This window comes from Salmo salar, chromosome 17 (genome assembly GCF_965601325.2).
Source record: "Salmo salar chromosome 17, fSalSal1, whole genome shotgun sequence".
Taxonomy (NCBI): Eukaryota; Metazoa; Chordata; class Actinopteri; order Salmoniformes; family Salmonidae; genus Salmo; species Salmo salar.
In genome coordinates, this window is record NC_138307.1 from 28,899,192 (window position 1) to 28,911,362 (window position 12,171).

The 12,171-nt window shown below is 45.6% G+C and overlaps 1 protein-coding gene across 2 annotated transcripts; it reads right to left on the reverse strand.

Moving 5' to 3' along the window:
• Position 1: 1 nt before the first annotated feature.
• Positions 2-9,146, reverse strand: LOC106575911 (growth hormone-regulated TBC protein 1-A). Of its 2 annotated transcripts, none has more exons than XM_082963746.1 (8): positions 8,355-9,146; positions 6,716-6,867; positions 5,678-5,845; positions 4,667-4,791; positions 3,279-3,375; positions 2,686-2,858; positions 1,512-1,697; positions 2-1,179 (listed from the first exon to the last, which is right to left on the reverse strand). In XM_082963746.1, the coding sequence occupies exons 1-8, from the start codon at positions 8,450-8,452 to the stop codon at positions 1,087-1,089; spliced, it is 1,092 nt and encodes a 363-aa protein (XP_082819872.1). In that variant the 5' UTR covers positions 8,453-9,146; the 3' UTR covers positions 2-1,086. The 2 variants fall into 2 exon arrangements, with proteins under 2 accessions (XP_082819872.1, XP_045555524.2); XM_045699568.2 differs by having other exon boundaries at positions 6,716-7,219; positions 8,355-9,144.
• Positions 9,147-12,171: the final 3,025 nt, after the last annotated feature.

The window sequence follows — 12,171 nt, forward strand, 5'->3', positions numbered from 1 at the left end:
ATTGAAGGAGGAATGAGTCAGTAGTTTATTTAATAGTGTCTGGTGTACAAAGAATCAGGCTAGTTTATAGTGAACTACAACAGACACTATCATTCATGTATGACAACATACCATATGCTTCTAGTCTACTTCCCATCATCAGTGATCTCATCACTCAGGAGAAGAGTGCAAAGTCATAGAATCCAAATCTTGTTCTTAAATAAATGTTAAGATGAGCTTCAGTCAGCAACATACTATGTAGGGAATAGGGTGTATAATGGAATCCTCAGTTAGCAGGGTGTGAGTTAAGACATTACACTCATACATTCAGGTCTACATTAACTATCTCGCTACATGTCATACCGCACATGTATACATTCAGGTCTACATTAACTATCTAGCTACATGTATACATTCAGGTCTACATTAACTCTCGCTACATGTATACATTCAGGTCTACATTAACTATCTAGCTACATGTATACATTCAGGGCTGGTTTCCCCCAATGCTGGATTAAAACTCTAGACTTCGTGCATCTCTACAGTGCACTGTGCAGCCCCCATTTGATGAATGATATCCAGCGATGTCACTCATTAGGTCTACGTCAGTCTGGTAAACTCACCTGATGTGTCCACTGCTGATCGCTAAATGTCACTTACTGCCAAACCACATCGCATCTGAGCGTATTCCATGTTTTCATGTCCATTCGCTAAATATTTTTATTTCATGTGACTTTCATACAGTAATGATAATAGTGTAATAGCCAAAAGGTTTCATGGGCATCTTTGTTGTTAATTACTGTGATAGGCTCATGTTTAACCGGTACGGCGTACCCCCACAGCATAGTTACTAATTCATTTGCCGGTACTCCTAACACCTTATTTTCACCCCTAGTAGTCTACATAGCTACGCGGTAGTCTACATAGCTACGCGGTAGTCTACATAGCTACGCGGTAGTCTACATAGCTACGCTAAAGAGTACACAACAGTCTAGGGCACTGTCCCAACAGTGAGGGATAGGATCCGAGGAGAGGAGACCATTAAGGAGTGTTGGGACCCAGCCCGGAATGTGCAGTGTGTTTGATTGACAGGTCAGGAGGATGGGGTCAGGACTCCTCAGCGATGATGCGCGCTCGACACGTCTCCCGGAGCTTGGTGATGGTTGCCATGGAGAGGCTTCCGGGTTCCGTGAAGATTTTCTGGGAAAGCAGCAAGACAAAGGATTACAGAGGGATGAACAGAGATTATTATGGTGCCACACACACACACACACACAGTCTTGTACAGCTAACCTTATGGGGACACAATTTAGTCCCACTCAAAATCCTATTTTCCCTAACTGTAACCCATACTCTTACCTTAACCCTAAACCCCCTAGAAATAGCATTTGACCTTGTGGGGACTAACAAAATGTCCCCAGTTGGTCAACTTTTTGTTTGTTTGCTATTCTTGTGGGGACTTTTGGTCCCTGCAAGAGTAGTTAAAACATCCACAAACACACGTTCATTTCAGTGTGTATGTGTGTGTGTACCTGCATGAAGGTGTGGCAGTCCTCTACAAAAGGCCCTCTGGTCATGTGTTTGAAGCTGTCACAGACGTCAGGCAGGGAACCGGCCTGTTGGACCTCAGCCTGCTGGTTCCTTATCAACGTCAGAGCCACACGGAACAGTATCTTAGAACCCTCGTAGAACAGACAGTCCCAGATACGCAGAACCGTCTGAGGACGAGAACCAAGGAGAGAGACGATAGAGTCGGGCTTAAATGGGCTGCAGGACAGTCGGGCTTAAATGGGCCGCAGGACAGTCGGGCTTAAATGGGCCGCAGGACAGTCGGGCTTAAATGGGCCGCAGGACAGTCGGGCTTAAATGGGCCGCAGGACAGTCGGGCTTAAATGGGCCGCAGGACAGTCGGGCTTAATGGGCTGTAGGACAGGTCATCAAGCTGAGATGGTAGACAGTGACATTAGGCATGGTGATGAAATATGTAAAGATTGATCTTCATTATGCTGTCTCATTCTTCCCTTCCTGCTGCTCCAGGACACAGCCCTGGACTTAGTTCAGCTCAGCAGACTGATCTCCTGACACAGAACCCATTCTGCCCTGTAAACCTGATTCAGTCCTGTGGTGGGGCTGAGTCCCCATTCTGCCCTGTAAACCTGATTCAGTCCTGTGGTGGGGCTGAGTTCCCATTCTGCCCTGTAAACCTGATTCAGTCCTGTGGTGGGGCTCAGTCCCCATTCTGCCCTGTAAACCTGATTCAGTCCTGTGGTGGGGCTCAGTCCCCATTCTGCCCTGTAAACCTGATTCAGTCCTGTGGTGGGGCTCAGTCCCCATTCTGCCCTGTAAACCTGATTCAGTCCTGTGGTGGGGCTGAGTCCCCATTCTGCCCTGTAAACCTGATTCAGTCCTGTGGTGGGGCTGAGTCCCCATTCTGCCCTGTAAACCTGATTCAGTCCTGTGGTGGGGCTCAGTCCCCATTCTGCCCTGTAAACCTGATTCAGTCCTGTGGTGGGGCTGAGTCTCTGAAAGCTCAGCACTGATAAAACATTATTTAATAGCCCTTCTACAACAGATCACTGACCCAAACCTGACTGGGTGTCTACATGTTCAATAGTTACATCAACTTAGTAATAGTACTCCAACAACAACAAAGATTTGGCCAAAGTTCTCTCCTTGCTTTTCAACCCCCCCCCCCATCCCCCTCACCTCTACAGGCAGGACGTCTATGTAGAGACAGATGAACCACCTGGAGACCACCAGGGTCCACATGACGTTGTGTTGCCCCATGGCCTGCCACACAACTGGGGCTTTGGTCCTCACAAGCTCCCCTAAAACCTCCTGGTCCATCTTCAGCCCCAGCATGGCCGGGGTGTAGTAGTCTGGACAGGAGACAGACAGGACACACAACTTAGTATCAACAGTCCCTTCCATTACACTGTTGCTTTTTTACTGTCGTCAAGGGACAGCGCACACACACACACACACACACACACACACACACACACACACACACACACACCTCAAAGATATGAGCCCTGAACTCAGTGACGAATGTGATCTCAGATCAAATCCACCTGTTTGTCAGAGTGGAGCCCGACTATGCCAGAACAGGAAGTGAGGTAGTGGGCTGGGGCGTGATGTAATTTCCTGTGTAACATCATCGGATTACCCCCTCCCTCCCCTCCGTGTGACGGGACATGGTTCTTAACGAGGCTCAAGACCATGTGACCTCCACTGGGTTATACATAGACCCACGGCAGGGAGAGAAGACAGGAATAGAGCTGCTGTCTCTCACACACCTGGTAGTATCCTGCTCAGTAGAGTGTCCATCAGCCAGAATGATTTCTCCTCATCTTTAGTGATGATGATGAGGTACCCAGCGATGAAGTTCATGCCCTGAAGACAAGACAGTTTAGATACATATGAATATTACATTTCAGCCACAATAAATGGTTAATAGTAATTCAACAGTGTTTAAGGTGTTGTCTGTAGGTTGTAGACATCCTCTCCTTGACAGCTTAGTGAGGGACACAAGCCATTCTAATTCAACAGCCCTCTCTCTCTCCCTCTCCCTGCTAATACAGCCTGTTGCTAAGAGGAAGAGAGAACAGGTCTGTATTCTGGAAAATTAGTTCAGAGAGAGGGAGACATGAACAGGTGGACAGAGATACACAAAAGAGTCCCAAATGGAACCCTATTCGCTATATAGTGCACTACTTTAGACCAGGGCCCTATATAGTCCATTACTTTTGACCAGAGTCCTATTCCCTATATAGTGCACTACTTTTGACCAGGACCCATGGCACCCTATTCCCTATATAGTGCACTACTTTTGACCAGGGCCCATGGCACCCTATTCTCTAGTAAGTAACTATTGGAATTGATGTGATTTAATGTGTCTTTGATGGTCAAAAAGACAGACTAATAAACAGAGAAGCAGACAGACTAATAAACAGAGAAGCAGACAGACTAATAAACAGAGAAGCAGACAGACTAATAAACAGAGAAGCAGACAGACTAATAAACAGAGAAGCAGACAGACTAATAAACAGAGAAGCAGACAGACTAATAAACAGAGAAGCAGACAATATGAGAGGGAGACAGAGGACTGACTCTCCACACACCAAACCTTCAGCCATAATGCTGTTTCTTTGCATTGCAAAAGGCTGAAAATCTCCCTATCAAATCACACACAACCACACACACAGTAGCCTTGTCTATTCGAACATGCCATTCCAACTATAGAATTCCCATTTAGGAACAAAAGCTGATTGAATGATCGAGGAAGGGTTGGGATTCCTGAAAAGGCTAGCAGGTAATGCCAGGACCAGCCACAGGGGGCACTGTGAACACGGTGCAGTAGCAGTGAGGGCTGAGAAACAATAGAACTGTGTTTCCCAACTCCAGTCTTCCAGGACCCCCTGATCCAACTCAATCAGGTGTGCTGGTCCAGGGCTACAACAATAATGTGTACTGTTGGGGGTACTGGAGGACTGGAGTTGGGCACCACTGGAGTAGAGGACTGGAGTTGGGAACCACTGGAGTAGAGCAGTAAAAGGTGACTAAGCCTGTAAAGTGGAATCTGAGGCTGCCTGTGGGCTCTGGTCTAAAGTAGTGCACTATATAGGGAATAGGGTGCCATTTGGGATGCAGTAAATAACCGGCAGGTGTAACAGGATAAACGTACTTGACAGTAGCCCACGGCTGGGTTGTGGTGTCCGTACGCTAGCAGCACGTTGTACAGGGTTTTCTGGAGACATGGGTTGGACGTCTTGCGGAACTGGATGTTGTCAGGAAAGGTTCTGTTCAGGTCTGCCAGGGAGGGAGGGATGGAGGCGGTTAGAATCACCACCAAAAATAACCTGCTGCCAACTCCACAAAGATCTCTAACCCTTTCAGCTATTTGTCAAAACAGAGTACATACAGAGAGAAATATCTCAGAGCTCAAGCTCCCATGTTCAGGTGTATATCAGCTAACCCGTGACGATCTATATCAGCTAACCCGTGACGATCTATATCAGCTAACCCGTGACGATCTATATCAGCTAACCCGTGACGATCTATATCAGCTAACCCGTGACGATCTATATCAGCTAGCCCGTGACGATCTATATCAGCTAACCCGTGACGATCTATATCAGCTAACCCGTGACGATCTATATCAGCTAACCCGTGACGATCTATATCAGCTAACCCGTGACAGTCTATATCAGCTAACCCATGATGATCTATATCAGCTAACCCGTGACGGTCTATATCAGCTAACCCGTGACGATCTATATTAGCTAACCTGTTCAGGTGTATATCAGCTAACCCATGATGATCTATATTAGCTAACCTGTTCAGGTGTATATCAGCTAACCCATGATGATCTATATTAGCTAACCTGTTCAGGTGTATATCAGCTAACCCATGATGATCTATATTAGCTAACATGTTCAGGTGTATATCAGCTAACCCATGATGATCTATATTAGCTAACCTGTTCAGGTGTATATCTGCTAACCCATGATGATCTATATTAGCTAACCTGTTCAGGTGTATATCAGCTAACCCATGATGATCTATATCAGCTAACCCATGATGATCTATATTAGCTAACCTGTTCAGGTGTATATCAGCTAACCCATGATGATCTATATTAGCTAACCTGTTCAGGTGTATATCTGCTAACCCGTGATGATCTATATTAGCTAACCTGTGCGTATGGAGTCTACCAGCTTGGGGTCATGCTGTTGCTTCGTAGTGTCCAGTAGAGAGTGATAGTAGCCTGGGTTCCTCTCCAGGTGCTCCTGGGCCCCGCTGGCTGACATCCAGATCAACCCTCGGTGCTCGTTGGGCACGCCCTTACGCACATACCGCTTCACTGTGGGAGTGCTTCATGAGTCAGTGATGCAACTTAAGTCTCTTTTTCGCTCTCACACACACCCCCAAGAAGCAGCATGAACAAAAACACTGATTTGACGTGAACACCTGCCAAACGTATAAGCTGGAAGTGGAAGCCAAAGTATTTTCCATTTGTTTACTCCAGTTGGGGGGAGGGGTGGTAGGGTTAAGGGAAAATAATCTAAACATTATTATTTTTTTAAATAACATATTTACAAAAAAAATAATAATAATAAAATACAGTACCAGTTAAACGTTTGGACACACCTACTCATTCAAGGGTTTCTCTTTATTTTGACTATTTTCTACATTGTAGAATAACAGTGAAGACATCATAACTATGAAATATCACATTTGGAATCGTGTAGTAACCAAAAAAAAGTCTCAAACAAATAAAAATATATTTTATACTTGAGATTCTTCAAAGTAGAAAAGTTGAATCATTGCCTTGAGGACAGCTTTGCACACTCTTGGCAGTCTCTCAACCAGCCTGGTTAGAGAAGAGAAGACAATGCTTCTACTAGTCAAGACTCAATCTCACAGGCACAAACATGACTCGGGTTGTGCTACCGCGGTAACCTCCCGCCCTTAAATGGGGCAGGTGAACATTTTTGTCTAATCTGTAATATTTTGGTTAAAAGTCTTGGAATACAAAAAATATAATGAAACAAAATACCACATTACTTCTTAGATGTATTGTTTTAGAAACATTACAATGTATACTCATCAGTTTTTTGGTGTTTTGTTGGTTTCATTTTAGCAGAAAACAATATATTTTTGCTGGTAAAAAATATCTACCTGCCACTAAAAAGTTTATTTTATGCTCTGACTCTGATGAAGTCCCACTCACTCTTGATGCTCTTCTCCAGCCGTCCCCGGCCCTGCAACAGCTTGGACCATCTGATGGACCTCCTGGTGAGCACGGCCAGGTACTCTGACATCAACTCCTCATACGACTCATAGTCAAAGTCCTCCAACCGCTCAAAGCCATACGGGTCCACACTGAAACAGAGTCACAGCCATACGGGTCCACACTGAAACAGAGTCACAGCCATACGGGTCCACACTGAAACAGAGTCACAGCCATACGGGTCCACACTGAAACAGAGTCACAGCCATACGGGTCCACACTGAAACAGAGTCACAGCCATACGGGTCCACACTGAAACAGAGTCACAGCCATACGGGTCCACACTGAAACAGAGTCACAGCCATACGGGTCCACACTGAAACAGAGTCACAGCCATACGGGTCCACACTGAAACAGAGTCACAGCCATACGGGTCCACACTGAAACAGAGTCACAGCCATACGGGTCCACACTGAAACAGAGTCACAGCCATACGGGTCCACACTGAAACAGAGTCACAGCCATAAGGACTCTAGCTAGCAGGAGTGAGAAACTAAGTCAATCTAAAGGGAATAGTGAGTGACGAGCGTAGTGAGACTGGTTTTTCCAGAGGACTAGATTTAATAAGAGCAATGATATCATGTGTATTAGTGACCTAATGGGATTTTCCCACTGTAGCTGGGTGAATACTGAAAGGTGGTTGCATAAGACCACACTATGGAAAGGAGGAGCAAGAGGAAAGGAAGAAGGAGGAGAGAAAGAATGAGGAAAGGAAAGGAAGAATGAGGAAAGGAGGAGAGGAAAGGAAGAATGAGGAAAGGAGGAGAGGAAAGGAAGAAGGCGAGGAGAGGAAGAATGAGCCCTGAGAGGCCACCAAGGTTATTATTGTAAACTAAAATCATGAAAAAAAGTTTGAAACTAAGAAACGATTATATTTTACTCCAAAACTAAATAAAAATATATGTTTAAATCATGATGCATGTTTTAACTAATAGAAATAAAAACGAATATAAAAACACTAAACTATAATACATTGTGGCCCCCAAGGTTGTACCCGATCATGTAGAAAAATATACAACCGGAAGAAAAAAAACGTCAGTGAACTTCAGTGCAAAGCTGTGTTTAAGTAAGTAGCCTAGGCCTACTGTTTTGGTTGGGAACTTTCCTAGCCAGCAATGTTCATCGACTGCACGGTGTTTCAATGTTCACAACAGCGGAGGACTCCTGTGCGTAGCACAACACTTGTGACTAGCTACTAAAACGTGTAGTCTCCATGGTGGGGGACCGGGTGTCGGGTGGAGGTTGTGAGGCAGCTTGGAATAGTGCACATGCCATTACGAAGGACTGAGCCCAACAGTCCTCGCATTCTCAACACATCAACTAGCTAGCTAACTACTGTATGAGGTAACTTTGCAAAACACAAGTACAACCAAGCAACACCTGCCATGGTTTGTCGATAGTCAGCTTGACTAACTAGCGTTGGCCATTTTCTTTACATAACTCTCCCTAAAATGGTTTAACTTTTGTGTAACGCTAAGAACATTCAATTGTCAGATGTATGGTGGTAGGGACGGGCAAAACTATGCGAAGCTTCTTGGACAGCTAATTTGTTAAGTTGCTGGCTATAAAGAGTGGCTACCTGTGAACTCTCTCTCTGGCGCTGCTGCCGCTGGGAGGACAGATGATAGTTGAGTTCAGGCTTCGAAGTTGTGGCGAGCGAACCCTGTTCTCTTTCATGGTTTTCTTTTCCACGAGTGAAGACAGATATATTCCAGATATGCCGTGGAAATATGGCCTTTAGTTAATTTCAGTAGGCTATTCTGTAGTCCAAAAGTTGAAACGATATCGCTGCTCTCTCCATGAAGCGAGTCCCACAACTGCAAATCCCAGGCGTGGACTCGGATGGCGACCAGGGACAGGAGGAGTCACTCGATGTCCCAGACAGTCAAACAGGGATTTGTATTGACCCACCCGAGGCACAAGCTAATTTACCTGGAAGAGGAGAGTAAAGTGTCTCGATCTTTCATCCTAACTGGAAGAGAGAAACCCGTTTATGCACCTGGGTTTTTAATTTTGGTGGCTGAAACTGGAGAACAACCGCAACAACAATGTTAAACGCGATCGGCTGACTCCACAGCGTGTCGAAACATGGTCCATCATTAATAGATATGTTGAAATGTCTATGAATCCGCCGGGTGGTTTGTTTCCATGTTCTCCAAGGTAGACCGCCTGACTGCGTGAGCTCCGCTTAGCCTCGGGGCACCTGTCAATCAAGCATGAGCGGGAAATAGAACCGCCCTCTCATAAATATTCTAGGTACGCAACTCCAAAACGATCTGCGATGAAATAATTAACCTATTCAATTATATATAATCACATCTCATTTTCTTAAATTAATCTTCGTTATATAGTTGGTTTACAAAATGTCCACAATGCCACGTCATGATAACGGAATGGGGAAACCCTTCTGATGCTCACCTTAAGCCACTCCCCCTGACAGGTGATTTTTACAGTGGATGACGTCATGCATCTCACACGCCATGACAAAATCCTTGTAAAAAAATCAATGTTAAATTTCTAAAATGTATATTTGAAGTAGCTACATCTTCAAATTAATATTAATCTAAGGACTTTAAGGACATATTCTTATACCCAGTTTTTTTCCAGAAACGAATGTCTCTCTGTGTGTGTATGCATGTGTGTTTGAGCATAACCCATCAATAAAAGTGCACATCGTCCATTTCTTAGCATAAAATAGTGTGTTTAGGGCTGTTTTTCCAACCGTCAGTGAAAGGCGACAGGTGTGAATAGTATGAGATAAGTGGCTTATTTCCCCAGGTTATAGTCCATGTCTGTAGCCAAAACACTGGCAGTGAGGGCACATTTACCGTGTGGTGGTAGTAGAACATCTAGATGGCACACAAACAACCTGTGTGTGGGGTGTGGGTGTATCTGGGACCTTGGAACATTCCAGAAAAAAATTAACCCTCTGGTGTCAACATTTGAACAAAGATTCTCTTGTAAACTTCATTGATACATGTAGTGGCCAAATATGTACCTCATTTCTGAGATTATTCTAATGACATTAAATGAAATGTATGGTGCCTTGGTTCTGGTTTACTTGTGATAACGACAAGTCACGAGCCTTAGGGAGAGTACAGATACGCCAAGGTCAGTAGAGCTAACTCAAACAGGCTAATGAATGAAAGGTTGATTAGAAGGGAACAGTTAAACTGTTTCAGATTGATCACAACGTCAACAATACAATAACTACAAGATAAAGGGTTGAGTTTCTTTAATCTGATAAAGAGCAGAGGTTCATTTGACTCGGTTGTCATAGTTACAGTTTAAGTCCTGATATTATTGCTTCACATTGTTTTCCAGGAAAATCCCATTCTAAAGATTAGGCTTAGTTTAGTCAATGTTTAACACCGCTGTTCTGTCTTTCCACTGTTACAGTACGGACCACACACACACACACACACACACACACACACACACACACACACTACTCTACACACTGCTCTACACGTAGAGCGTAGGCTGCTTCCTGCAACACCACGGCTTTCAGAGGACAGCAACACATGGGATAGCTAGCATGACCTTGAAGGTGTATTGTGTTTCACTGTGAGGAGAGAGAAAGTTCAGAAGGCTTTTATCTTTCTTTCACAGACAGACGCATCACTGAAGTTAGAGTGAGTGAACGAGTGACTTAGAAATGAAAGGTATCGGTGAATCGGATGATTTTGGGTTTATAAATCAGTTTCGCTGAAGGGTCGCCGTAGTTTAATGTCCTGTACTTTGGTCTCTCCTGCTTTTCTGTCTGTAGTCTTTCTGGCTCTGCAACACTTGAACCACGCATAGTGATGACATCATCTTTGTGTGAAATCACAGCGCTACCCTGCCCCTCCCCCTTCTGACATGTCACCTCCCCCTCCCCACTTTGCAGTGCCATGGGGACATTTACTTCCTGTTTGGCTTCATGTGGGCGGGGCTCCTGGTTGGACGTTGTGGGTGCTGATGGCAGGAAGCAAAGGTCAAGATCAGGGGTTGTGGGGACAGAGGTCATGACATCAGTGGTCGTAGATTCAGAAGGTGGGGGTGAGAGGCTGGTGTTAAGGGCCTGGCCCAGTTCCGATGGTTCTGATTCTGAGCCGTAGGCCCTCCTAGGGATGGGGTGTCTGGGCTGGCCTCTCTGGGTGGACCGGGGTTGGGGTGGATCCATGTACTGTTTTCTCCAGGGGTAGGAGAGATGTGAGCCTTCCAGGGTCCTGGTTTTGGACCCTAACCCTGAGTATTTCTGTGCTGGTGGATCCACAGAGGAAGCTAGGGCCCACACAGGAGGACAAGGGAGCAGCGTTGCCAGGTACCCAGACTGCAAGGCCTCTAGCTCAGGTATCCCTACCTGGGGTGCTTGGGGAGACCACTGCACCACTGCAGCAGAGCAGAGCAGCTCTACCTGCTCATAGCTGAGCTCCTGACCTAAGATCTGTACCTTTAATTCCTGATCTGAAACCTGTACCTTGACCTCCTGATCTGAAACCTGTACCTTGACCTCCTGACCTGTAACCTGTACCTTGACCTCCTGACCTGAAACTTCAATGTCACTGTCTTGATCAGGATCCTGATTCTCCTGATGTGAAGCCTGTACCACCACTTCCTGACCCACTGAAGCTTTAACTTCAATGTTTTCACTCTGAACCTTTAGCTCCTTGTCAAACTCTGAACCATGGCCTTCTAGTCTTTGACCTGAGCTAACAATCTGTTCTTGTTTCGTACCTTGAATCTCTACCTGTTGGTTCATCCCCAGAGTCTCTACCTGTTGGTTCGTACCCAGAGTCTCTACCTGTTGTTTCGTACCCAGAGTCTCTACCTGTTGTTTCGTACCCAGAGTCTCTACCTGTTGGTTCATACCCAGAGTCTCTACCTGTTGGTTCATCCCCAGAGTCTCTACCTGTTGGTTCGTACCCAGAGTCTCTACCTGTTGTTTCGTACCCAGAGTCTCTACCTGTTGGTTCATACCCAGAGTCTCTACCTGTTGGTTCGTACCCAGAGTCTCTACCTGTTGTTTCGTACCCAGAGTCTCTACCTGTTGGTTCGTACCCAGAGTCTCTACCTGTTGGTTCATTCCCAGAGTCTCTACCTGTTGGTTCATACCCAGAGTCTCTACCTGTTGGTTCATCCCCAGAGTCTCTACCTGTTGTTTCGTACCCAGAGTCTCTACCTGTTGGTTCATACCCAGAGTCTCTACCTGTTGGTTCATCCCCAGAGTCTCTACCTGTTGGTTCATACCCAGAGTCTCTACCTGTTGTTTCGTACCCAGAGTCTCTACCTGTTGGTTCATACCCAGAGTCTCTACCTGTTGTTTCGTACCCAGAGTCTCTACCTGTTGGTTCATACCCAGAGTCTCTACCTGTTGGTTCGTACCCAGAGTCTCTACCTGTTGGTTCATACCC